This window comes from Grampus griseus (assembly GCF_964374135.1).
Source record: "Grampus griseus genome assembly, chromosome: 5".
In the NCBI taxonomy this organism is placed as follows: domain Eukaryota; kingdom Metazoa; phylum Chordata; class Mammalia; order Artiodactyla; family Delphinidae; genus Grampus; species Grampus griseus.
Genome location: NC_138998.1, coordinates 3,286,254 through 3,313,209, shown reverse-complemented (window position 1 = coordinate 3,313,209; position 26,956 = coordinate 3,286,254). Strand labels below are relative to the sequence as shown.

Sequence of the window (26,956 nt, the reverse complement as noted above, 5' to 3'; positions counted from 1 at the left end):
GAGCTGTGCTGACACCGTTTAGTTTATTATCAGGGCTACCGCGTCTTCCATTTCTCCTGCTCTCGTTCTATGCTGAGCCCTGCTGTCAGAGCACTGGGGGGAAAGGAGAAAAGGTTTTGAATGAGACAATCCAGGGTTTGAAACTCAGTTCCACCATTCACTGTGTAACCTTTGTCAAGCCACTGACCTTCTTTGAGCCTGAGTTTCAGAAAACAATAAGTTTGCAGAGTGGCAGTAATTTGAAGGAATATATGTTAAGGGTAATAGCTACCGTTTTTTAAAACACCCACTCTTTGCCAGGAGCTATACTTGACACTACATGTATTTAGTTCCTCTGACAGCCCTCGCAAGGGAAACAACGTTCCCTTTTACAGAGCAGTGTGGAAAAGGCCTTGCCTCCGTGTCTGAGTCTCAGTAAATGGAGCTCTTATTTACCACGAGGATTTCATTGTGTGATCCCTACTTAGAAACTTCCATCAGTGTCAGCCTTTAATGTCCATACTGGTCATCTGCAGCTCTTTTTTAATTTATTTTTTTAAATTAGTTTTCATTGAAATATGGTTGATTTACAGTGTTCTGTTAGTTTCAGGTGTACAGCAGACTGAATCAGTTATACCTTATACATATACCCACTCTTTTTTAGATTCTTTTCCCGTATAGGTCATTCCAGAGTATTCAATAGAGTTCCCAGTACGATACAGTAGGTCCTTCTTAGTTATCTGTTTTATACATAGTAGTGTGTGTGTGTTGATCCCGATCTCCCAATTCATTCCTCCCCCCTCTGTAGCTCTTTTTGTAAAAGTAGGTTCTGTTGCGTGACGCTGCTACTCTCTGGACCATACTTCAAGGCCCGCAGTGAATCCATCATCTGTGATAGTGGTTCTCAGTCCCAGGTGCTCTTTAGTTCTGATTCAGCTGGTCTTGGGTGGGACCCAGGCTTTTTTTTTTTTTAAGTTCTAGTTCAGTCCTTTTTTAAAGCACTAGACTCCTTTTATTCACTAAATGTGTGTGTGTGTGTGTGTGTGTGTGTGTGTAATATATATATATATACACACAGTGGCGTTTCTCTGGTTGAATCTCAGGTGGGAGGGAGCAGAGAGATGAGTGATTCCCAAAAGATCTCGGTGGAGCCCTGCAGCTCCTAGAACCAACACATTTGAAAACCACAGGTCTCCAAAATCCAATTCCTATCATATCATTTAACGCCCTACACCGCCTCACCTCAGTCACCTGCATATTTGCGTTCTCCCAGCAGGGAACCCACTTCCGCCTCCCTGCTTTTTTTTCCATGCAGTGCATTTCACCTGTTAGGCCCAAGCTTCCTGTACCTGTTGGAATCGACTTGATCTTTCACACAGTAAGTGGCAGAGCCGGGATTCAGACGCTGAGCCTCTCCGTGTGAAGCCCACTTCCTTTACCACTATGCTGCACTAATAGACTAGTCTTCTGCCCCAGATGTTTGTTATTTTTCAACAAGCATTTATGAAGTATCATGCATGCAGTTTCCTTTTGCCATTAGTCTCTTTTTGTTTGTTTGTTTGTTTGTTTTTTGCGGTATGCGGGCCTCTCACCGCTGTGGCCTCTCCTGTTGCGGAGCACAGGCTCGGGACGCGCAGGCTCAGCGGCCATGGCTCACGGGCTCAGCCGCTCCGCGGCATGTGGGATCCTCCCAGAGCGGGGCACAAACCCGCGCCCCCTGCATCGGCAGTCGGACTCTCAACCACTGCGCCAGCAGGGAAGCCCTGCCATTAGTCTTTTGGTTGACTTGTTTCTTCTCTCTCCTCTGGGCTAACCTTGGCCTCCAGGCAGCCAGGTGGAAGAAAACGGTGATGGTGAATCTTGGGGCCAGAGAGCAGCGTCAGGGATACAGAGAAAACCACGCAGGTTGTAGGATATCACAGCTGACCTTTTTGGAATAAATGAGGCAGCTCTGTGAGGAAATTGTTGCTTACCACTTTCCTATGAAAGAAACAAAGATTCTCAGCCAGTGAGAAGTGTATCGAGTATATTGGAGGTATCTAACCTGAGAAACAAAATTGCCTTGATAGTAACTCTGTATACAAACAAACAAATAAATCTTATCTCTCCTAAGAATAGTTAGCTGTCCTCGAGGTCCACCCGGCCCTAACATTTGAATAGAATTTTTACTTTGGTATAGTATAAATGTCAGAAAGTCATAGAGCTGCTGTTGAAATGATACCAGGGGATGTTACATTCTGTCCCCAGTGCGTGGTAACATTTTGGAGAGTTGAAACGTTTTGAGAAGGATTTGACTTCCTGCAAACTGAGCAGGGTCAGCAGGGGCTTGTCTGCTTGTCAAAGGCTTGTTCAACCTGCAGATAAGATCAGGAGACGCATTACAGCTCTACAACCTTCCTGTCTAACACTTGGGGGTGGAGTGGGGATTTTAAATAATAAAGACACATGACGAGCCACATGGGCTAGCTCCAAAATTGTTCTTACAGTGCAGATAAGAGAGGGCTAATTCTGCAGGCCTGGGGACCTTGAGAGCTTCCATTTCTCACACAAACTAGAGAAAATGCACAGGAATTGAGGTGGGAGGTGAGCAGCAAAAGCGGGGTGGCAAGAAATGGTAGATTTCCTGAAGAAATGAAGAAAGTTGCTGTTTCTACTTCGAAAAGTTAAAAAAAAAAAAAGAATTTGGGAGCTGAAATAAACATGGCTGTTCACCAAACCTCTGAAGCTACCCTGAAACGTGCCCAGGATGTGAAGGCAGAAGACAGTCCAGATGTTGGTCTTGCTATCCGGTCTCCTGTCTGGAGCAGAGCAGTTCATCGTTGTGGTAGCCACGCGGCTTTTCCAGTTGAGTCTTGCTGTCTGATTAGCAGCAGTGGTGACGCAGGAAGAGCTCTTCTTGGGGTCAGAGGGCGCAGGTGTGTCCAGGTGTGGTCTTGGGCAAAGCACTTACTTCACTTTTCTGACCCTTAATCTTACCGCCTTTGAAATGAAGGCTTTGAAATAGAAGGGATTCCCAGCGGGAAAAGAGCCTTTTCATTTTTTCAAATTATTCCCTCCCCTGCCCTACCCCCACATACATGCTGAGCATCACTGCTGAAGTGGGTTATTTTTTCCGCAAGGCGAAGGTGCATTGAAAAAGATTTTTTTTTTTTTTGCTGTGTTGGGTCTTCATTTCTGTGCGGCAAGCGGGGGCCACTCTTCATCACGATGCGCGGGCCTCTCACTGTCGCGGCCTCTCTTGTTGCGGAGCACAGGCTCCAGACGCGCAGGCTCAGTAGTTGTGGCTCACGGGCCTAGTTGCTCCACGGCATGTGGGATCCTCCCAGGCCAGGGCTCGAACCCGTGTCCCCTGCTTTAGCAGGTAGACTCTCAACCGCTGCGCCACCAGGGAAGCCCCGAAAAAGATTTTTTAAAGACTGAGAATAACTCCATCACCTTATTGCTGGAGGCCTTTCAGCTCACTAAAGGATTAAAAATTCTATAATTCAGTATTTTAAGTAACGCTGATTGATGTTATGCCTAACGGTCTAACTCAGTGGAATTCCAGTCCAGTTCTAATGCTTGCTTCTGGGTGATGAAAAAGTTGAACTAGATGGTTTCCAAAGTCTTTATGATTATAACCTTATTTCTGACAACCCACATATATAAAATAGGATGTGGTTCCTTTTGACTCTGTGACTTATCTTTGTGCTTACAAGTGAATGCGTCTTACGGAAATGTAGCTTAGAAGGGAAAGGGAGAATATACCATTTTTTCCCTGAGGTCTTCCTGCTTCCCAGTTTCTCTGCTTTTCCCTCCTCGCTATTTCATAGTTATGCCTCTTAAAATTATGTCTGTTGCAAAGTTGTTCACTCAGTGCAATATATCACCTATTGGGAAAATTAAACACATACACCACACACTCCTGTATTATGTAACGTAGAAAGAAGCAAGGATGTCTAAGCTGTCATGAATATAACTGAAAGAGACTGCCTTCCTCGGTAACTTCTAGAAGGTTAGTTTATGACTTAGCCTACTATCTTTTCAGCTACTGCCTGCCCTGGGCAAAGGAAGTGCTGTGATTCTTAAGCAGTACTTATTTTGTGTTTAAAATTTTATTTTCCTCCTGTTTCTTCCTCTCAGCCCCGTCATTGACACTGTTAACAAAGCATCCAAAGTAGGTGAAAGTAACGACTTTTAAGATTTGGTAAAAGATAACTATAGTCAAATGAATTTTTTTTTTCATCTTTGCATCTCAAATCTGAGAAGGTGATTGAGGACAAAGGTCCTTCCCATTTATTAAAGCACTCATTCACAAAAAGCGTAAAATAATTATTTTTCTTGGACTACTTATCTTGGAGATAAGCACCATATCCTTGTGAGCTAGAAAGAAGCTGTATGAAACGGTACTTGGAGGAAATAGTAACAGTCCAATTCTGCTTGGAGCTTAGTGTACATAAGGGATCTTGTCTTTTTTTTTTTAATTGTCCTTTCTTTTAGGATTTCACCCTTTTGCCTGATTCTTTTTTTTAATTTTTTCCTTTATATTGGAGTATATAGTTGATTCACAATGTTGTGTTAGTTTCAGGTGTATAGCAAAGTGATTCAGTTATTCCATACTCAGCACTGTTATATCCTAACTTCCTATGATGTTATGGTGGACTTCAGTGGTCCTGGTTCTTTAGAAAAAAAATCACTGAATACAAACATAGGGACCCCCAGGAGTTTGTGAGGCACCATTCTCTATTTGTCCTCTCGAGAGCTGCAGACCTGGCTTGTTTTCTTAACAAGCCCTTTCACCATCAGAGTGAGTCCTCCTTTCCTGTGATCCAGAAAATGTTGTTCCTTAACATTTCTTCTTTCCCCAGTATTAAAGGCCCCATTCGTAACTGTTTGTATAATGTCATGTTTGCATAGAATGTTACCCCCCTGCCTTTGGGGGTAAGGAAGATGTCCTGGAGGAGAAGGCAGCTAAGTTAAGACCTCAAGGACAAGTAGAATGGTCAGACCTGCAGAGCAGCTTATCCAAAAGCCCAGAAAGAACCCAGTCCCTGTGGAGGTTCTACAGGTGATTCCAGTATGCTTGGAGGATGGAGGGAGAGGGGGCTGCAAAGGATGAGGCCAGAGATGCAAGCTGGAGCCAGATCTTTCTGGAAGACTTTGCGTGCTCCAGAGGAACCGGGGCTTGATCTTGAAGTTATTAAGAAGTCAGAGGAAACAGGGAAACAAGATCCCATTTAAAAGATTTCCTGGAGATTGCCCTCTCTGCCCTTCAGTGGAAGGATGGGAGGAAAGCAGAACTGGAAGCAGGGAGACCACAGAGGATGCCGGTGCCGTCATGGAAGTGACAGAGGATGCAGCCAGTAGACGGGTTAGGAAGGTACTATGGAGCACGATTCAGCAGGTTTTGGGGAACCTAATGAGAGGAGAAGGAGGCAGCACGGTCCCCGTCGACGGTCAGGTTTCCGACCAGGTTAGAGATTCTATCAGTGTTTGGTAGGTTGATTGTCGAAGGTGGATGATGAGATCCCGAGGTGGAAGGTGAGAAAAGGTGGCCGAGGGTAGAGCCCCCAGCGAGGCAGACGCTGAAGAGGTGTCATTGAAGAGGACAGAGGCGTCGGAGCGGTGCCCTGTCAGAGGAGGCTCTTAGATACCTGGGGAAGAGAGCTTTTCAGGAATCGGGGCGGGGGGCAGAGCTACGGAGAATTTTAGTAAAAGGAAGACAAAAAGCAAGCAACAAATAGGTCCGCGTATGACCTTGAGAGCGCTGAAAACATTTTCCCCCTTAAACCTCCCCACGCCCACATGTTTTTCCTCATTTCATTCAGACAGTTGTGTGGTTTTTCCCCTCTTTAGCTGCCTTTCCTACTATCCTTATCTGCAGCCGATCTGCGCCTTGCCTTTATATTTTCTTTCAACACACGGGAACTAGAAACTACCCTTTCCTTCCAGTCTGACACTAGAGAAACACACGTTATTTATTATGTTGTAACCCCAGAAGCTCAAAATGCCTGCAGCTGTTTACTCGCACAGGGACTTTGGACATGGGTGCAGTATATCATTTGTGTGTGAATGACGTGCCTCCCGGTGGGAAGGGGTGAATTCAGCTCCATGGAGTCTGATGTATAAGCAGAGATTGCCAGAGCTCCTGAGAGGTCCCCTGGTACCGTCTTCTCCTTGCTACCGTCTTCTCCTTGCTACCCTGTCCCGTCGATTTCAGATGAGTATTGGCACATCAGAGAATCTCTCCAAAGGCAGGTTCCTTGTCCCGGGGAGCCCAGGCATCCTTCCTCTTTACCTGGCTTGGAGTCAGCATTAACGAAAAGGCAGCAGGCACAGCCAGAAACTCTCAGTCTTAGAGTCACAGCTGTGGCGCAGCACATTCAAAGTATTCAGATATATTTAGAGCATCTTACGATCTTAAATACAGTGAGCAACTTAGTCCTTCCTTTTCGTCAGTTTTATTGTAAATGTGTAACATTTCATATATACATAAGGGCTCTTCCACTGTAGAGAACGGCATTGAAAGCCAAACAGTTTATAACACTGATTCTCTAAAGGATTTCTCCAAGCAGCAGCTTTGGCCCTTCAGCCAATTAGTAATTTGTGAACTGATATTTGCATTTTAATAGATTTGTCTTTTATTTGCAGTTTAACTCTGTTAACTGTGTTTATTTTTCTTCTTTAAAAAATAAAGTCTGGGAGTTCCCTGGTGATCTAGTGGTTAGGATTCGGCGCTTTAATTTCAGTGGCCTGGGTTCAATCCCTGGTCGGGGAACCGAGATCCCACAAACTGAGCGGTACCGTGCCCCCCCCGCAAAAAAAAATCTGATTGGTGCAGCCACTATGGAAAACTGTATGGAGGTTCCTCAGAGAACTGAAAATAGAGTGGCCATATGACCCAGCAATCCCACTCCTGGGCGTATACCCGGACAAAACTCTAATTCAAAAAGTTACATGCACCCCTATGTTCACAGCAGCACTCTGTACAGTAGCCAAGACATGGAAACAACCTAAACGTCCATCAGCAGATGAATGGATAAAGAAGAAGTGGTACATACATACAATGGAATAGTACTCAGCCATAAAAAAGAGTGAAGCAGTGCCATTTGTGGCAACATGGATGGACCTAGAGATTCTCATACTAAGCAAAGTAAGTCAAAAAGAGAAAAACAAACACCATATGATATCACTTACACGTGGGATCTAAAATATGACACAAATGAACTTATCTACAGAACAGAAACAGACTCACAGACATAGAGAAGAGACTTGTGGTTGCCGGAGCTGGGGGGATGGTTGGGAAGGATTGGGAGTTTGGGATTAGCAGATGCAAACTGTTATACAGAGAATGGATAAACAAGGTCCTACTGTATAGCACAGGGAACTACATTCAGTATCCTGTGATAAACCATAATGGAAAAGAATACGAAACAGAATGTGTATATATGTATAACTCAATCATTTTGCTGTACAGCAGAAAATAATACAACATTGTATCTCAACTATACTTCAATAATAAATTTTTAAAAATAAATAAATAAAATCTGAAAATTAAAGAAAATTAAGAATACCGCAAGTGGGAAAACATTGCTAAATATAATAACTTCATACCTAAAAGTCCTGATTGTAAATAAACATTCCATTTAATGCAAAATTTGGTTTCCTGGGAGCGGCAGCTATGAATCCTAATGGTTTCCAAAGTTTCGCCCTAAATACACATCATAAGATTAGATGGCAGGGTGATGATGAAGAGAAAGATGATTGCCATTATTTGTGCACAGGTCTTGGTAGCCTGCTTTCTAGTCCTGGTATCCTGAAACCTTTGTTAGAAAACCACCAGGCAGTAACCTCTTGAGTGTGTTGGTGAACTTTTGTGCCACCCACAGGCATAACTGCGACACCAATAGCAGCTAACATTTGGAGGCTTACCATTTGGACTGTTATAGACCCATTTTCCAAGCTCTGTGAGTGCAGTTCCACTAAAATTTCACAGCTGGTCCTCCGGGTCGGTGCTGTAACGGCCCCATTTTGCAGATGAGAAAACTAAAACATAGAGAGATGACTTATTTACCCAGGGTCATACAGGTGCTCAGCGGGAGGGCTGGGAGTCAGACAGGCAAATCTGGCTCAGAGCCTGTCCACGGGCTTCCCCACTGTACTGCAAGTGTCCTCTGGCACCAGCCTCTATTTGACCAATTTAAGAAAGAAGGGATAGTTTAAAGGGTAAAACAGTCTGCAGCATCTGCTTCTCACTTTTTGGGCCAGTCAGAGTGTATAAAAGCCCATTCTTCCGTTTTGTATAGATGTAAATAATTCTTTTTTTAATAAATTTATTTATTTATTATTTATTTTGGGCTGCGTCGGATCTTTGTTGCTGCACACAGGCTTTCTCTAGTTGAAGCGAGTGTGGGCTACTCTTCGTTGTGGTGCGCAGGCTTCTCATTGAGGTAGCTTCTCTTGTAGTGGAGCATGGGCTCTAGGTGCGCGGGCTTCAGTAGTTGTGACACACGGGCTCAGTAGTTGTGGCTCGCGGGTTCTAGAACACAGGCTCAGTAGTTGTGACGCACAGGCTTAGTCGCTCCGCGGCATGTTGGATCTTCCTGGACCAGGGATCGAACCCGTGTCCCCTGCATTGGCAGGCGGACAGATTCTCGACCACTGCGCCACCAGGCAAGTCCCTAGACCCAAATAATTCTGACATTAAAAAAATATTCTGGGGGGACCTTCAAGATGGCGAAGGATAAGACATGGAGATCACCTTCCTCCCCACAAATACATCAAAAATGCATCTACACGTGGAACAACTCCTACAGAACACCTAATGAATGCTGGCAGAAGACCTCAGACTTCCCAAAAAGGCAAGAAACTCCCCACGTACCTGGGTAGGGCAAAAGAAAAAAGGAAAAACAGAGACAAAAGAATAGGGATGGGACCTGACCCTCTGGGAGGGAGCTGTGAAGGAGGAAGTTTCCACACACCAGGAAGCCCCTTCACTGGTGGAGACTGGGATTGGGCAGGGGGAAACTTTGGAGCCGCGGAGGAGAGCGCAGCCACAGGGGGGCGGAGGGCAAAGTGGAGAGATTCCCGCACAGAGGATAAGTGCCGATCAGCACTCACCAGCCCGAGAGGCTTTTCTGCTCACCCGCTGGGGCGGGCGGGGGCTGGGAGCTGAGGCTCGGGCTTCGGAGGTCAGACCCCAGGAAGAGGACTGGGATTGGCGGCGTGAACACAGCCTGAAGGGGGCTAGTGCACCACAGCTAGCTGGGAGGGAGTCCGGGAAAAAGTCTGGAGCTGCCGAAGAGGCAGGAGACCATTGTTCTGGAGTGCACAAGGAGAGGGGATTCAGAGCACCGCCTAAATGAGCTCCAGAGGCTGGCGTGAGCCACGGCTATCAGCGCGGACCCCAGAGACGGGCATGAGACGCTAAGGCTGCTGCTGCCGCCACCAAGAAGCCTGTGTGCGAGCACAGGTCACTATCCACACCTCCCCTCCCGGGAGCCTGTGCAACCCGCCACTGCCAGGGTCCCGTGATCCAGGGACGACTTCCCCGGGAGAATGCACAGTGTGCCTCAGGCTGATGCAGTGTCACGCTGGCCTCTGCCCCTTAGGCTCGCCCCGCATTCCGTACCCCTCCCTCCCCCCAGCCTGAGTGAGCCAGAGCCCCGATTCAGCTGCTCCTTTAATCCCGTCCTGTCTGAGCGAAGAACAGACGCCCTCCAGCGACCTACACACAGAGGCGGGGCCAAATCCAAAGCTGAACCCCGGGAGCTGTGCGAACAAAGAAGAGAAAGGGAAATCTCTCCCAGCAGCCTCAGGAGCAGCAGATTACATCTCCACAATCAATTTGATGTACCTGCATCTGTGGAATACATGAATAGACAACGAATCATCCCAAATTGAGGCTGTGGACTTTGGGAGCAACTGTAGACTCAGGGTTTGCTCTCTGCATGTAATTTGTTTCTGGTCTTATGTTTATTTTAGTTTAGAGCTTATTGTCATTGGTAGATTTGTTTATTGATTTGGTTGCTCTCTTCTTTTTTTAAAAAAAATATATATTTTTTCCTTTTTCTCTTTGTTGAGTGTGTATGTGTATGCTTCTTTGTGTGATTTTATCTGTATAGGTTTGTTTTTACCATTTGTCCTAGGGTTCTGTCTATCCATTTTTGTTTTTGTTTTTTTAGGATAGTTTTTAGTGCTTGTTATCATTGGTGGATTTGTTTATTGGTTTGGTTGCTCTTTTCTTTTTATTACTTTTTTATTCTTTTAATGATATTTTTTATTTTAATAACTATATATATTTTTTTCTTTCTTTCTTTCTTTTTCCCTCCGTTTTTTTCTGAGCCGTGTGACTGGCAGGGTCTTGATGTTCCGGCCGGGTGTCAGGCCTGAGACTCTGAGGTGGGAGAGTCGAGTTCAGGACATTGGTCCACCAGAGACCCGCCGGCCTCACATGATATCAGTCAGTGAGAACTCTCCCGGAGATCTCTGTCTCAATGCTAAGACCCAGCTCCACTCAATGACCAACAAGCTTCAGGTCTGGACGCCCCATTCCAATCAACCAGCAAGACAGGAACACACCCGCACCCATTAGCAGAGAGGCTCCCTAAAATCATAACAGTTCACAGACACCCCAAAGCACACCACCGGACACGGTCCTGCCCACCAGAAAGACAAGGTTCAGCCTCATCCACCAGAACACAGGCACCAGTCCCCTCCACCAGGAAGCCTACACAACCCACTGAACCAACCTGAGCCACTGGGAGCAGACACCAAAAACAACAGGAACTACGAACCTGCAGCCTGCGAAAAGGAGACCCCAAACACAGTAAGTTAAGCAAAATGAGAAGACAGAAAAACACACAGCAGATGAAGGAGCAAGATAAAAACCCACCAGACCTAACAAATGAAGAGGAAATAGGCAGTCTACCTGAAAAAGAATTCAGAGTAATCACAGTAAAGATGATCCAAAATCTTGGAAATAGAATGGAGAAAATACAAGAAATGTTTAACACGGACCTAGAAGAACTAAAGAGCAAACAAACAATGGTGAACAACACAAGTGAAATTTAAAATTCTCTAGAAGGAATCAACAGCAGAATAACTGAAGCAGAAGAACGGATAACTGACCTGGAAGATAAAATAGTGGAAATAACGACCACAGAGCAGAATAAAGAAAAAAGAATGAAAAGAATTGAGGACAGTGTCAGAGACCTCTGGGACAACATTAAATGCACCAACATTCGAATTATAGGGGTCCCAGAAGAAGAAGAGAAAAAGAAAGGGACTGAGAAAATATTTGAAGAGATTATAGTTGAAAACTTCCCTAATATGGGAAAGGAAATAGTCATTCGCTTTCAGGAAGCACAGAGAGTCCCATACAGGATAAATCCAAAGAGAACCATTGCCAAGACACATATTAATTAAACTATCAAAAATTAAATACAAAGAAAATATATTAAAAGCAGCAAGGGAAAAGCAACAAATAACATACAAGGGAATCCCCATAAGGTTAACAGCTGATCTTTCAGCAGAAACTCTGCAAGCCAGAAGGGAGTGGCAGGACATATTTAAAGGGATGAAGGGGGAAAAACCTACAACCAAGATTACTCTACCCAGCAAGGATTTCATTCAGATTCGACGGAGAAATTAAAACCTTTACAGACAAGCAAAAGCGAAGTGAATTCAGCACCACCAAACGAGCTTTACAAGAAATGCTAAAGGAACTTCTCTAGGCAGGAAACACAAGAGAAGAAAAAGACCTACAAAAACAAACCCAAAACAATTAAGAAAATGGTAATAGGAACAAACATGTCAGTGATTACCTTCAATGTAAATGGTTGAAATGCTCCAACCACACACTGGCTGAATAGATACAAAAACAACACCCATATATATGCTGTCTACAAGAGACCCACTTCAGACTTAAGGACACACACAGACTGAAAGTGAGGGGATGGAAAAATATTCCATGCTAATGCAAATCAAAAGATAGCTAGAGTAGCAATTCTCATATGAGACAAAATAGACTTTAAAATAAAGATTATTGCAGGAGACAAAGAGAACACTACATAATGATCAAGGGATTAATCCAGGAAAAAGATATAACAATTGTAAATATTTATTCATCCAACATAGGAACACCTCAATACATAAGGCAAATGCTAACAGCCATAAAGGGGAAATCAACAGTAACACAATAATACTAAGGGACTTTAACACCCTCCTTCGGCAATGTACAGATCATCCAAAATGAAAATAAGGAAACACAAGCTTTAAATGATACATTAAACAAGATGGACTTAATTGATATTTATAGGACATTCCATCCAAAAACAACAGAATACACTTTCTTCTCAAGTGCTCATGGAACATTCTCCAGGATATATCATATCTTGGGTCAAAAATCAAGCCTTGGTAAATTTAAGAAAACTGAAATCATATCAAGTATCTTTTCTGACCACAACGCTATGAGACTAGATATCAATTACAGGAAAAAATCTGTAAAAAATAGAAACACATGGAGGCTAAACAATACACTACTTAATAACCAAGAGATCACTGAAGAAATCAAAGAGGAAATCAAAAAATACCTAGAAACAAATGACAATGAAAACACGACGACCCAAAACCTGTGGGATGCAGCAAAAGCAGTTCTAAGAGGGAAGTTTATAGCAATAAAATCCTGCCTCAAGAAACAAGAAAAATCTCAAATTAACAATCTAACCTTGCACCTAAAGCAATTAGAGAAAGAAGAACAACAACCAAAAAAAAACCAAAGTTAGCCAAAGGAAAGAAATCATAAAGATCACGTCAGAAATAAAAAGAAATGAAGGAAACGATAGCAAAGATCAATAAAACAAAAAGCTGGTTCTTTGAGAAGATAAAATTGATAAACCATTAGTCAGACTCATCAAGGAAAAAAGGGAGAAGAGTCAAATCAATAGAATTAGAAATGAAAAAGGAGAAGTAACAACTGACACTGCAAAAATACAAAGGATCATAAGAGACTACTACAAGCAACTCTATGCCAATAAAATGGACAACCTGGAAGAAATGGACAAATTCTTAGAAAAGCACAACCTTCTGAGACTGAAGCAGGAAGAAATAGAAAATGTAAACAGACCAATTACAAGCACTGAAATTGAAACTGTGATTAAACAGCTTCCAACAAACAAAAGCCCAGGACCAGATGGTTTCACAGGCGAATTCTATCAAACATTTAGAGAAGAGCTAACACCTATCCTTCTCAAACTCTTCGAAAATATAGCAGAGGGAGGAACACTCCCAAACTCATTCTACGAGGCCCTGATACCAAAACCAGACAAAGACGTTACAAAAAAAGATTACTACAGGCCAATATCACTGATGAACGTAGATACAAAAATCCTCAACAAAATACTAGCAAACAGAATCCAACAGCCCATTAAAAGGATCGTATACCATGATCAAGTGGAGTTTATCCCAGGAATACAAGGATTCTTCAATATATGCAAATCAATCAATGTGATACACCATATTAACAAACTGAAGGAGAAAAGCCATATGATCATCTCAATAGATGCAGAAAAAGCTTTCGACAAAATTCAACACCCATTTATGATAAAAACCCTCCAGAAAGTAGGCATAGAGGGAACTTTCCTCAACATAATAAAGGCCATATATGACAAACCCACAGCCAACATTTTTCTCAATGGTGAAAAACTGAAATCATTTCCTCTGAGATCAGGAACAAGAGAAGGATGTCCACTCTCACCACTATTCAACATAGTTTTGGAGGTTTTAGCCACAGCAATCAGAGAAGAAAAAGAAATAAAAGGAATCCAAATCAGAAAAGAAGTAAAGCTGTCAGTGTTTGCAGATGTCATGATACTGTACATAGAGAATCCTAAAGATGGAACCAGAAAACTACTAGATCTAATCAATGAATTCGGTAAAGTAGCAGGATACAAAATTAATGTACAGAAATCTCTTGCATTGCTATACACTAATGATGAAAAATCTGAAAGAGAAATTAAGGAAACACTCCCATTTACCATTGCAACAAAAAGAATAAAGTACCTAGGAATAAACCTACCTAAGGAGGCAAAAGACCTGTATGCAGAAAACTATAATACACTGATGAAAGAAATTAAAAATGATACAAACAGATGGAGAGATATACCATGTTCTTGGATTGGAAGAATCAACATTATAAAAAGGATTATACTACCCAAAGCAATCTACAATGATTCAATGCAATCCCTATCAAACTACCAATGGCATTTTTCACAGAACTAGAACAAAAAATTTCACAATTTGTATGGAAACACAACAGACCCCAAATAGCCAAAGCAATGTTGAGAAAGAAAAACGGAGCTGGAGGAATCAGTCTCCTGGACTTCACACTATACTACAAAGCTACAGTAATCAAGACAGTATGGTACTGGCACAAAAACAGAAATGTAGATCAATGGAACAGGAAAGCCCAGAGATAAACCCACGCACACATGGTCGCCTTATTTTTGATAAGGAGGCAAGAATATACAGTGGCGAAGAGACAACCTCTTCAATAAGTGGTGCTGGGAAAACTGGACAGCTACATGTAAAAGCATGAAATTAGAACACTCCTTAACACCACACACAAAAATAAACTCAAAATAGATTAAAGACCTAAATGTAATGCTGGACACTTTAAAACTCTTAGGGGAAAACATAGGCAGAACACTCCATGACATAAATCATAGCAAGATCCTTTTTGATCCACCTCCTAGAGAAATGGAAATAAAAACAAAAATAAACAAATGGGACCTAATGAAACTTAAAAGCTTTTGCACAGCAAAGGAAACCATAAACAAGACGAAAAGACAACCTTTAGAATGGGAGAAATTATTTGCAAATGAAGCAATTGACAAAGGATTAATCTCCAAATTATACAAGCAGCTCAATATCAAAAAAACAAACAACCCAATCTAAAAATGGGCAGAAGACCTAAATAGACATTTCTCCAAAGAAGGTATACAGATTGCCAACAAGCATATGAAAGGATGTTCGACATCACTAATCATTAGAGGAATGCAAATCAAAACTACAATAAGGTATCAACTCACACCAGTCAGAATGGCCATCATCAAAAAGTCTACAAACAAGAAATGCTGGAGAGGGTGTGGAGTAAAGGGAACCCTCTTGCACTGTTGGTGGGAATGTAAATTGATACAGACACTGTGGAGAACAGTATGGAGGTTCATTAAAAAACTACCATATGACCCAGCAATCCCACTACTGGGCATATACCCTGAGAAAGCCGTAATTCAAAAAGAGTCATGTACCACAATGTTCATTGCAGCTCTATTTACAATAACCAGGACATGGAAGCAACCTAACTGTCCATCAACAGATGAATGGATAAAGAAGATGTGACACATATATACAATGAAATATTACTTAGCCATAAAAAGAAACAAAATTGAGTTATTTTAGTGAGGTGGATGGACCTAGAGTATGTCATACAGAGTGAAGTGAGTCAGAAACAGAAAAACAAATACTGTATGCTAACACATATATATGGAATCTTAAAAAAAAAAAACGTTCTGAAGAACCTTGGGGCAGGACAGGAATAAAGACACAGATGTAGAGAATGGACTTGAGGACACGGGGAGGGGGTAGGGTAAGCCTGGATGAAGTGAGAGAGTGGCATGGACGTATATACACTACAATATGTAAAATAGATAGCTAGTGGGAAGCATGCACATAGCACAGGGAGATCAGCTCGGTGCTTTGTGTCCACCTAGAGGGGTGGGATAGGGAGAGTGGGAGGGAGACTCAAGAGGGATGGGATATGGGGATACATGTATACGGATAGCTGATTCACTTTGTTATACAGCAGAAACTAACACACCATTGTAAAGCAATTATACTCCAATAAAGATGTTAAAAAAAAAAAACAAACACAACATTTTAAATCAACTATACTCCGGTAAAATTTTTTTTAATTAAAGAGTAAAAATAAAGCACCCATCTGTTTTTCAGATAGGTTGTCACTACTAGTAATTTCTCAAAAAGACACATTTTGGCAGCATGAACCAACTCAGAGTGATACTGTTAACTGAGTTATTTAATCCACTGTTAATAAGTACCTGGACAGCTTACTGACTTAAAAGAAGCAATAAAATTTGGAGTTCTGACTGAGAGCCAGATAAAACTTGGAATGGGCACAGATGGAATATACGTTATCTGCAGACACGGCCCAGTTTGTGAAGTGTCTCCTGCCCTGTGCTTTTGATGTCCTTCTTTGGTGGCACTATTGGTGACTCCTTAATTAGCCGACATTATATAACTAACTGTGGTGACCATTCTTGGAAAATCATCTTAAAATTCCTCAAAGTGACTCACAAATTATATCTTCAAATTTGGGAAAAGTGTCTCTGCACACTGTTTCATAGCTGTGCGCTCTCCTGTGTGTATTTTTTAAACTAAATTTCATCTACCTTGAAGTAATGTTGTAAGTACAAACCTATAATTTACTTTTAAGCCCTTCCTTCTAATAAACTTATCTATGTGTATTGCGTCTAATTATAGCTCCGGGCGTAACCATGTGTATTATTCATCTAAATGAGTGAGCTTGTCTGGCAACAAGGGCTGTTGTTGGCAAGGTTTTGCTGTCATCTGGCCTGAATATTCTGTCTGCCTCACTGTCTGCTTCAGGAGAGGGAGATCAGTGGTCAGATGGGGCAGGGAGGCTGCACCCCAGTCCCTTGCACCATGTTTCAGTACTTGGCCATAAACTTGGCTAACTGTGATTTTCTTTTATTTTATTTTACTACATCTTATTTTAAATAAGAGAAATCAAACTGTAGAAATAAAATTGAACTCTCCTTCATTCTCTACGTTCAGATTTCCTCCCCTCACCCCCTCCAGTTCTCCCCTGTTCCTTGCACAGCTACCATCTTGAATTTGGGTATATTTTTCCAGTTCATTTCCTGAAAGACATTGACATAGATTTGTATGCATAAATGATATAAAATGTTGTTTTATTAATATGTTTCTAGTTTCTATAGTAGGATCACACTGTACCTGTGCTACAACTTGCTTTTGGCATAGTTTATCTTAATATGAAAATGTGATACAAATCTAAGATATCTAACTCCTAAGTAAGTTATGAAACCTAGTAATAAAACAAATAACTCCTGAATCCACCACACATCCTGAGAAGTAGAACATCCCCAGAACCATTGAAGCTCCTGTGTGCTACTTCTCCGCTCTACCCAGGAGACTCCTCTCTGGAACTTTTTGTATATGTCCCTCCATAATTTATTTTCCTGTTTGCTTTTAAACTTTGTAGAAATAGTGTCATACCGTATATATTCCTTTTAGACTTGCTTTTTTATCCAATATGCTATTTCTAAGATTTATCAATGTTAGTCTATATATTTTCACTGCTGTGTAGTATTCCTTTGGGTGAATGTATCCATTTTTCTGTCAGTGAACATCTGTGTTGTTTCTAATGTTGCTATTACAAATAGCGCATCCATGAACATTCTTGTACATGTCTTCTGGTGCATGGGTAAAAGTTTTTCTGGGGTGTGTACCTAGGAGTGAAATTCCTGTGTTGTAATATAGAACTGTCTATATCCAACTGAACTAGGGAAGTCCACGTCCTCATTCAGAGTGATTGGCACGCTTATCAACAATGGATAGTTCTTGTTTTTCCACATCTTCATCAACACTAGGTTTTGTCAGGCATTTATTTTTGCCTATATATTTTGTGAAATAATATTAAATTGTAATTTTGTTTCCTTTCTCTTATTTTAATGAGATTGAGCATTTTTCATATGATGATGGCCATTCGTGTTTCCTCTTTTTTCCCTTCTAATGGATCGTTAGTCTTTTCCTTATTGATTGATAGGAATTTGTATATTATGGACACTAGAATTTTGTCAGTTTTATATGATCAAATATCTTTTCTCAGTTTATGGCTTGCCTTGTCACCGTCTTTAGTCAAACTCCAAAACTTTTGATTTTTGCACGTAAGTGTTTAATCCATCTGCAACAGAGTCTTACATATTTATTGAGGTAGAAATCAAATTTCTGTTGCCCAAAGACAGAACTGTTTTCTTAGCCCCATCAGTTCTGACATATATCAGATTTTCATATGTGTGTAGAAAAGTTTCAGGAGCTTCTTGGAGCTCCCAAACGCCTTCTAGAATCAATGTGTCAAGTTTCGTTTTTTAAAAAACTGTTGGACTGTGGATTAGAATTGCATTGGATCAGGGAGAAATTGACATACCCAGGATCCTGGGTCTTCCTACCTATAAACTTGGTGTCTTCATCTATTGATATTTAATTTTCTTGAGTGTATTTCAATATGTTTTATAATTTTCTCCATAAAAATCTTACATATTTTTATGAAATTTATTCATAAGTTTCTCATATTTTTAATACTATTTATAAAAGTATCTTAAAATAATTTTTTTTTTTTTTTGGTACGCGGGCCTCTCACTGCTCCTGTTGCGGAGCACAGACTCCGGTCGCGCAGGCTCAGCAACCATGGCTCACGGGCCCAGCCGCTCCGCGGCCCGTGGGATCCTCCTGGACCGGGGCACGAACCCGTGTCCCCTGCATCAGCAGGCAGACTCTCAACCACTGCGCCACCAGGGAAGCCCTAAAATACATTTTCTAATTTTGCTGTTGTGTTGAATGCAGTTGATTTTGCCTGTTGATCTTACATCCAGCTACTTTGCTAAACTTTTATTAAATTTAATTATGTATCGATTTGGGGAGGTTTTTTCTGTGTACATAAATACTGCAAATGCCAACAGCTTTATTTCTTCCATCCCAATCCATAAATCTTTTGGGTTTTTCCCTGTGCCCTTTCATACCTTGATGAACATGAGCTCTAATACAGTAATGATTAGAAATGGATATAGTGGGCATCCTTGTCATGTTCCTCAGTTTTTAAAGGGTGTGCTTTAATATTTTACCATTGAATATATAGTTGCTATGAGGTTTTTGGTATATGCTTTTTATCAGGTTAAAGATGTTTCTTACTATTCTAATTTTGCTAGGAGTTTTTATCTTAAATAGCTATCATTTTTAATAAAAAAGCACCTATGGAGTGCTTTTTCTCCACCTCTTAGAGATTATCATTTTCTTCTACTTTAATGTGCTATAAGGTAAATTACAATAATAATTTTCTATTGTTAAACTATCCTTGCATTCCCAGAATAATCCGAACTTGGTTAAGATGAATGCTTTTTTGGATTTTGGGTTTTTGTGGGGGGTTTTTTGGTGTCACCATACAAAAATGTTCCATAATTATTGACTGTATACTTCATACCTGTGACTCATTTATTTTGTAACTGCAAGTTTGTACCTCTTAATCTCCGTCACCTGTTTCTCTCATCCGCCAACCTCTCCTCCCCTCTGGCAGCCACCTGTTTGTTCTCTGTATCTGAGTCTGTTCTGTTTTCTTACATGTATTCTTTTGTTTTTTAGATTCCACATGTAAGTGAAATGATGTGGTATTTGTCTTTCTCTGTCTGACTTATTTCACTTAGCATAATACCCTCAGGGTCCATCCATGTTGTCCCAAATGGCAAGATGTCATACTTTTTATGGCTCAGTAATATTCCATTGTGTGTATACGTATGTACCACATCTTCTCCATCCATTCATCTATCGATGGTACTTAGGTTGCATTTTTGTATTTTGGCTAGTGTAACTAATGCTGCAGTGAACACTGGGATGCATATATCTTTTCAGTTACTTTTCAAATTACTGTTTTAATTTCTTCAGATAAATACCCAGAAGCAGAATTACTGGATTGTATGGTAGTTCTATTTTTACTTTTTTGAGTAATCTCCATACTGTTTTCCATAGTGGCTATACCAATTTACATTCTCACCAACAGTACACAAGGCTTCCCCTTTTGTTCACATCCTCGTCAACACTTGTTAATTGTTGTCTTTTCGATGATAGCCATTCTGACAGGTGTGAGGTGATATCTCATTGTGGTTTTGATTTGCATTTCATGATTAGTGATGTTGAGCGTCTTTTCATGTGCTTGTTGGCCATCTGTATGTCTTCTTTGGAGAAATATCTATTCAAGTCCTCTGCCCATTTTTTAACAGGTTGTATGTTTTTTGATGTTGAGTTGTGTGGGTTCTTTGTATACCTTGGGTATTAACCCCTTATTGAACGTATCATTTACAAATATCTTCTCCCATTCAGTAGGCTGCCTTTTCATTTTGATGATAGTTTCCTTCACTGTGCAAAGGCTTTTTAGTTTGATGTAGTCCCGTTTGTTCATTTTTGCTTTTGTTTCCCTAGCCTGGGGAGACATATACAAAAAAATATTGCTAAGATGTCAATCTTAGATGTCAAAGAGTGTACTGCCTTTGTTTTCTTCTAGGATTTTTATGGTTTTAGATCTTACATTTAAGTATATGGTGTGAGAAAGTAGTCCAGTTTGATTCTTTTGCATGTAGCTGTCCAGTTTCCCCAGCACCATTTATTGAAGAGGCTGTCTTTTTCCTATTGTATATTTTTCCTCCTTTGTCATAGATAAGATGCATGCTTTTTTGATATACAGCTCAACAATGAATTTTTTTGTAGATATGAACTAATTTCAAAATAAGAAAGAAGAGAAATCTTTGTTGGCAATAAAATCTTCTCAAGCACTTTAACAGGGTTTCCCACTTTGCTACAGGGTGTGAGGGGAATTTCTGGCTGTTAGATGTACATATTAGCTTGATGGGGCAAGAGGAACACTGGAGCTAAACTATAATCTCACTTTGCCTTCTGTTACCCTGGGAGAATTAACACAGTTAAGTTGACTTGTGTGGGCCTTATTTTCCTCAGTGAGTTTCTCTGCAACTGGGGGACGTATGTTTGCTGCTAGTAGCCATGTGGCTTCCCCTTGCTTCACTGTTAACCCAGCTTCATCATCCAATAAACATTTACTTACTAGGCACTGAGGACAAGGCAAAATCTGTTCCTCAAAGAACTTCCAGGGAGGGATGGAAAAAGCAAACAGTTACACAACACAGGTATAAAACAAAAGGTTGCATCTTATCTTCTATAGACCACACTAGTTGGAGGGTGTGGGCGTTGGCCAGGAATCTTTGGATAGAGAGAGAAAAGAAGATTCAGATGGGAATGATACTTGAGCTGAGTCTTATCAATGATGAACATTTACTGATCTCCATGAACCTCTTTTGTGTTCTTAGTTAACAAAGGATTAGGGTATTTTCTTTCTCTAGGGTCCCTTGTAGCTTTGAAAATTTATCTTTTTGACACTGTATCACCCTTTTCAGGATCCCAGAAATAGTTTTATGCTTTATCAAACATTTGTGCTCCTACCTCTGGTCTACGGTCCTTGGAATCTTTAGTTTCATAAGTTTAGGGTTATGAATGGCAAAACAGAATCTTCTTGGTTCTGTTTTATTTAGTAATACCAACATATTCCATTTATAGAATACTGATGACGTTGACAAGTGACTCCTTATGTAGAATTAATCTATTAACTTCGGTGTGTTTTTATGGAATGGCTCAGTTTATTGTTACCGTAAATAGATATTTTTTAAATTCCAAGCTTTATATGATCTCTAAGCACATTTTATTTGTATGTCTTATTTCAGTGCTGGACCCAAAGGAGACAACATTTATGAATGGAGGTCAACTATATTGGGACCCCCAGGATCTGTCTATGAAGGAGGGGTGTTCTTTCTTGACATTACCTTTTCACCAGACTATCCGTTTAAACCCCCCAAGGTCAGTATGAAATATTCATCCATTTTTAGCAATGTGTTCTGTTGCCTATATATATATATATATACATGTGTGTGTATATATATATATACATATTCTTCAGCGTACATACCTAGGAATTCATGTCTGTTCTCTTAGCATAGGCAACGTCCCAGGGCTGACTGTATGTAAACGGAAGCAGAATGTGAACAATGGTTTATTCCCTCACCCCAGCCCTTGACGCATACTTCATTGCTTTTTTTCATCCTTCCTCATGTCGCCTTTCTGTGGTACATGTTTGAGTGTAACATAAGACAGCATGTTATGGGTGGAAGTAGGGGCAGAGGGTGGGCTGGTGCCAGCCCTAGAGCCAGGGGAACCAGACCTGACCTGGGGGCGAGGGAGCCCACCACGGCCAGGCTTCCGGCTCCAGCTGCCCATGTGAATTCCACATGCACTAGAGCGGAGAGTGTGACCCACAGAGACTGAGAAATCATGTCAGGAAAATGCAATAAAGAAGAATTTATAATAGTCCATTAATTAAAATGATGGATTAATGGAAAGCCACACATAAATGACTGAAGAAAGTGTAAGAGCAGCGTCATCAGAACATGGGCGAATTTTCACTTACTTAAGACAAGATTATATCCTTTAAGAATTCTTCACATAACTATCTACTGCCTGTAAGTCGGTCATTTGATGACTTTAAATTCATTCTCTTTTTTAATTTTCAATTTATATTGGAGCATTTTTGATTAACAATGTTGCGTTAGTTTCAGGTGTACAGCAAAGTGATTCAGTTATACAGATGCATGTACCTATTCTTCAAATTCTTTTCCCATTTCGGTTATTAGAGAATATTGAGCAGAGTTCCCTGTGCTCTACAGTAGGTCCTTGTTGGTTATCTGTTCTGAATATAGCAGTCATTCTCCACTTTGGAAAGGAAAAGACCCAGAGGGCGTTGACTCTGTCTGTTGGCCACCAAGCAGAATTCTTATTTCATCTGGCTTGACTTCTCAACGTAGAGGGAAGTAAAACCTATTTGAGTTGTCGGTTGGAGTGCACAATTTAAAAAGCAAGACTCAGACTAGACCTTCACCTTCCTGTGATCCCCCTCCCTGGCTCCTACCTCCCCTCTTTTATTTTCCTCTCTCTTCCTTTCTTCCTTCCTTTCCATTGAGGTTTGGATCTTGTTTTGGTATCAAAGCAAAAAGTAATAACCACTGGGCTTCCCTGGTGGCGCAGTGGTTGAGAGTCCGCCTGCCGATGCAGGGGACACAGGTTCGTGCTCCGGTCTGGGAAGATCCCACATGCCGTGGAGCGGCTGGGCCCGTGAGCCGTGGCCACTGAGCCTGCACGTCCGGAGCCTGCGCTCCGCAACGGGAGAGGCCACAACGGTGAGAGGCCCGCGTACCGCAAAAAAAAAAAAAAAGTAATAACTATCATTTTACCAAATAGGAAACCCATGCACAGAGAAACTAAGTAACTACCCAGCATAATCCGAATGATATCAGGATTGAACCCAGGAAGTCTGGCTCCAAAACCTGTGTTCCTTACTACATTGCACAGTACATTTTATCCAAGATGACAGAGCTGGTGGCACTGGGACCCCCCAGGGCTGTATTTGGTCGGTTTTTAGTGATGAAGCCCCCGTATAACTAATCTTTATTTTCTCCTTTTACTGGGTGGGAACCTTACATCTTCCCTTCTACTTTGGACCAGCCCATAAGTCATCTGGTTTTACCTGTTGCACTGCCGGTGACGTGAGGACCTTTCTCTGCAGCCCCATCAGTTACGGAAGCACAGGTGGTGAGAAGGAGGGAAAACTCAGGGCAGGCAGTTGTGCTGCTTATAAGCCTGGTATGGTCTGTTCTATGGAACCTACATCTCACAAAATGCGTGGGCTTCTCCAGCCTCTGCATGACAGAAATGTGTAGATTAAACAAACCAGGAGGGAAAACGGATTCATAGGTTAGATAAAAGGCCTCCTTGGTGGGCTCGAAGCAGCGGCCAAAACTGACAAGGTGGAATGTAAACGGCTCAAGGTATACTGTTTCACTGAAAATTCAGAAAGAAATCACGATACAAGATGGGAGAGACTTGCTTTATTTTCATATAAATAAAGTGTGTGGCCTTCTGACTGAGTACAATTCTGTGGGAACTTGAAGTTCTTGAAGCCTTAAGGAGATATTTTTAGGAGCACAATCTCTGGAACTCTGAGCCCATCGGATGGTATCAGGAGTGCCTCATTGCCTTCTGAGCTCTTCATTTTCAGAAGGACAAACAGGAATAAGCTGGGGAGGGAAAGAACTATTCGCATTCTTGAGTTTCTTCACTGGATTGGGCGTCCGCTGTGTGAACCCGTCTCTCCTCCAAAACACCCTAGTAAGGCTGGGATGTTCCCGTTCACAGAGAAGGGGACTTAGATGAGGTTTGGAGAGGTTTTCTAATAATATACAGCCAGGGATCTACTGAACTTGGCCTCCAGGGACCATGTACTTCCCACTGAATTATACATAGTTAGCCTGGAGATGTTTACTAGGAAAAATAGGACCTAGGAGGAACGTGATAGCTGTTTTCTGATGTTTCAGAAACTGTGTGGGGTTAGACTTGCTCCTGGATGGCTGAATGGGACAAAAATAGAAGCAGAAGGGTGTCAGTTACAGGGAAGCAGATTTCGATTCCACGTGAGGAAAATCTGACCCATCTCCGGACAGTCTGTGTTTGAATAGCTTTGCCTCTGAGACCAGGCTTCCCTTTCCTGGGAGTGTTCAAAGAAAAAAGCTGAATTAGAACCTCTCAAGAGTACTGCCAGAAAAAAAACTAAATCCCTCCAGTGGATAAATTTGATTAGACAATCTATTAGGACAAAGAAAAATCAAACTTTGGTACTCAAATTATCATTTAAATGCACATTTATTAGAAACCCATGGGAAGTTTTCAAAGCAGATTATCACCACCTACTTTATCGGTTTTGGAAATTGGATTTCGTAAACAGAGGTGTTGCTCTAAAGGGGAAAGTTTGCGAGTGTCTTGAAAGCTGTTCACTAAAACAAAGACTTACTAATAATTTGGAAGTACCACGCCCATCCTTTCTAGTCTCCTGTTACTCTAAGTAGTCCATATTTGTGATTACGTTTTGTTTATTTCTCTGTTTCCTTCATCCTTTGCTCTTCTTCCAGTAACCTTAGGCGCACACTTTGATGCATGCAGCATTTTCCGGTGCTCTGAAGAATGAACCAGGGTAGCTGTAGGTGTCAGAGAGAATCGTTGATGAGAGCAGAGGTTCACAAATCAACCTGATTGGCCACTAATCGTTATCAAATGTCTACCATAAAATGAGTCTGTTGTGCCATTGAATCCACGAGATCCCTTTTCCCAAACTCTCAGACTGGGAATCCTTACTGAGAACTTTTAACTACTGTCGTGCTCAAATCTGTCACGTAAAGGGCAGTGGAGTGGCTTGGATGCCTCTCCTTGCCACAGGGACTTTTTGAATATCCCACACTCCAGCACCTAATTTTTCACACTTTCAGAGGAACCATTCCAATAATTCCTTCCAGAACCCACCTAACTTCTAACAAGGCAAGCAAAACACATTTTTCACGCAGTATGTAATGTTCATTACACTTAGTATGCGAGTTTTAAATCAGTCAAGTACTAGTTGTACTTTCAAATGCTGTATCTCAATATGATTTTTAGCCCGCTGATTTTTTTATCTAATCAATATGTTCATTGCCTCTTCTACTAAGTGCACGGCATGTCTGTTGGTATGATACTGGTAGTTGTCTCTGATGCCAAGTCTTTAGTTGAATACTTAACCACCAGTGATGTCATTTCTCTGAGAAAATATCCGTTTAGTGAAACTTTATCCAGGAATAATATATATATGGCCAGAAAGAAAAGCATAATACTCTCATGACATTGTCTGTGGAGCCTTTAACCATACTCAAATATTTAAAATATTTTTGATCAAAAAAAAAGAAAGAAAAGCATAATAAATCACTGGTATGTCCCAAAGTCCTTTAATACTGTATTTCTTTTTCGGTGTAGACATACATTTTAATGTTATAATTCAGATGTCTATTTATTTGTAAAGTAGGAGTTGTTTTATATCTTATTGGGTATTACATTTGCACACTCATATCATAGATAATTACTCCTGTGCTCAAAACCAGCACTTTTTAAATAGTCTAATGTGTAAATATTTTCATGTGTACTTGAAAAATTCAGAAGCAAAATAATGGAATATGTTTTATTCCTATAGTATTTTTTTTTCCTGCTAAAAACGCTTTGAAAAGATTGTGACACACTGTGTCTGGTACTTCGTATCTTAGAGATTCTGATGACATACATCCTAAGGATAAGGGGTCTTGTTAGGTAACAGGTCAGAGCTGTGTTTTTGTGGTAGAAATACATAGACATAGCCTATTCATAACTGGCTTTTTCTGTCTCCCTGTGGATCTGGGTATTTCATAAAATAAATAAGTGGGCCTTCTACGTAGATCTAAGAGTGGGTCGGTAGAAGGATCAAACGTGCTTGTTGTTTATTTTTAGTATCTCGGGCCACTTACACCCCAGTGAGATGCACTATATTGCTGCTCATACCTGTTACTGGAAAGCATTGTTTTCGTGGTAATGGCAGGACAGTATCTGCCAGTAGGTTTTTTCCAAAAAGGAATGATAAAATTTGTGCCTAGGATGTTTAAAAAAATAAACAGAAAAACCACAGGCATACATATTTGTTTGAGAAAAAAAGCACGTTAGTATTAGCAGTCTCTAAAAGCTTTTTAATAGAGCGTGTTCCTCCGTTACAAATTGCATCAAATACATTTTAAAATAAATCTTAACTTAGAGATCATTTCAGAGTGTATTGTATGCTTTATGGTTTGGTTTTGTTTTTTTATGAAATTAACTGTGGTTTGCTTACTAATGAAAAGTCAGTTAATAGGAGAGGTATTAATTGCTTTCACAGAACGAAATAGATAATTTAGGTCCGTTAGATTTTCAAAATTTTCATTTTCTTAAATTGGTAAGTCGAGGCTAATTGTGAATAAAGTAGCTAACTAGTTATACAAGAAGCAACGATACCCAGCATTTGAAAGCCAGAGAGAGATCTGAAATTAAAGTTCATCAGGGATTTCCATAATTTTATTCTAACTAGGTTATTATTATTCACTTGCTTCTGTTGTTGTTGCTGCTTCTGCCGCCGCTCAAAGAAGAAAGCTGACAGTGTCCCCCAGCATTTTCAGAGAGAGCAGTGGTTTACATG

General features: G+C 41.0%; 1 protein-coding gene across 1 annotated transcript in view; it reads left to right on the top strand.

Annotated features, from left to right (window-relative positions):
• LOC309822845 (ubiquitin-conjugating enzyme E2 E2) overlaps positions 1–26,956 on the top strand; it is a 355,948-nt gene that overhangs the window by 253,541 nt on the left and 75,451 nt on the right. Inside the window, exon 4 of the mRNA XM_082654894.1 lies at positions 21,576–21,708. Within this exon, the coding sequence (XP_082511020.1) occupies positions 21,576–21,708 (133 nt within the window). The remainder of the gene's footprint in view (positions 1–21,575; positions 21,709–26,956) is intronic.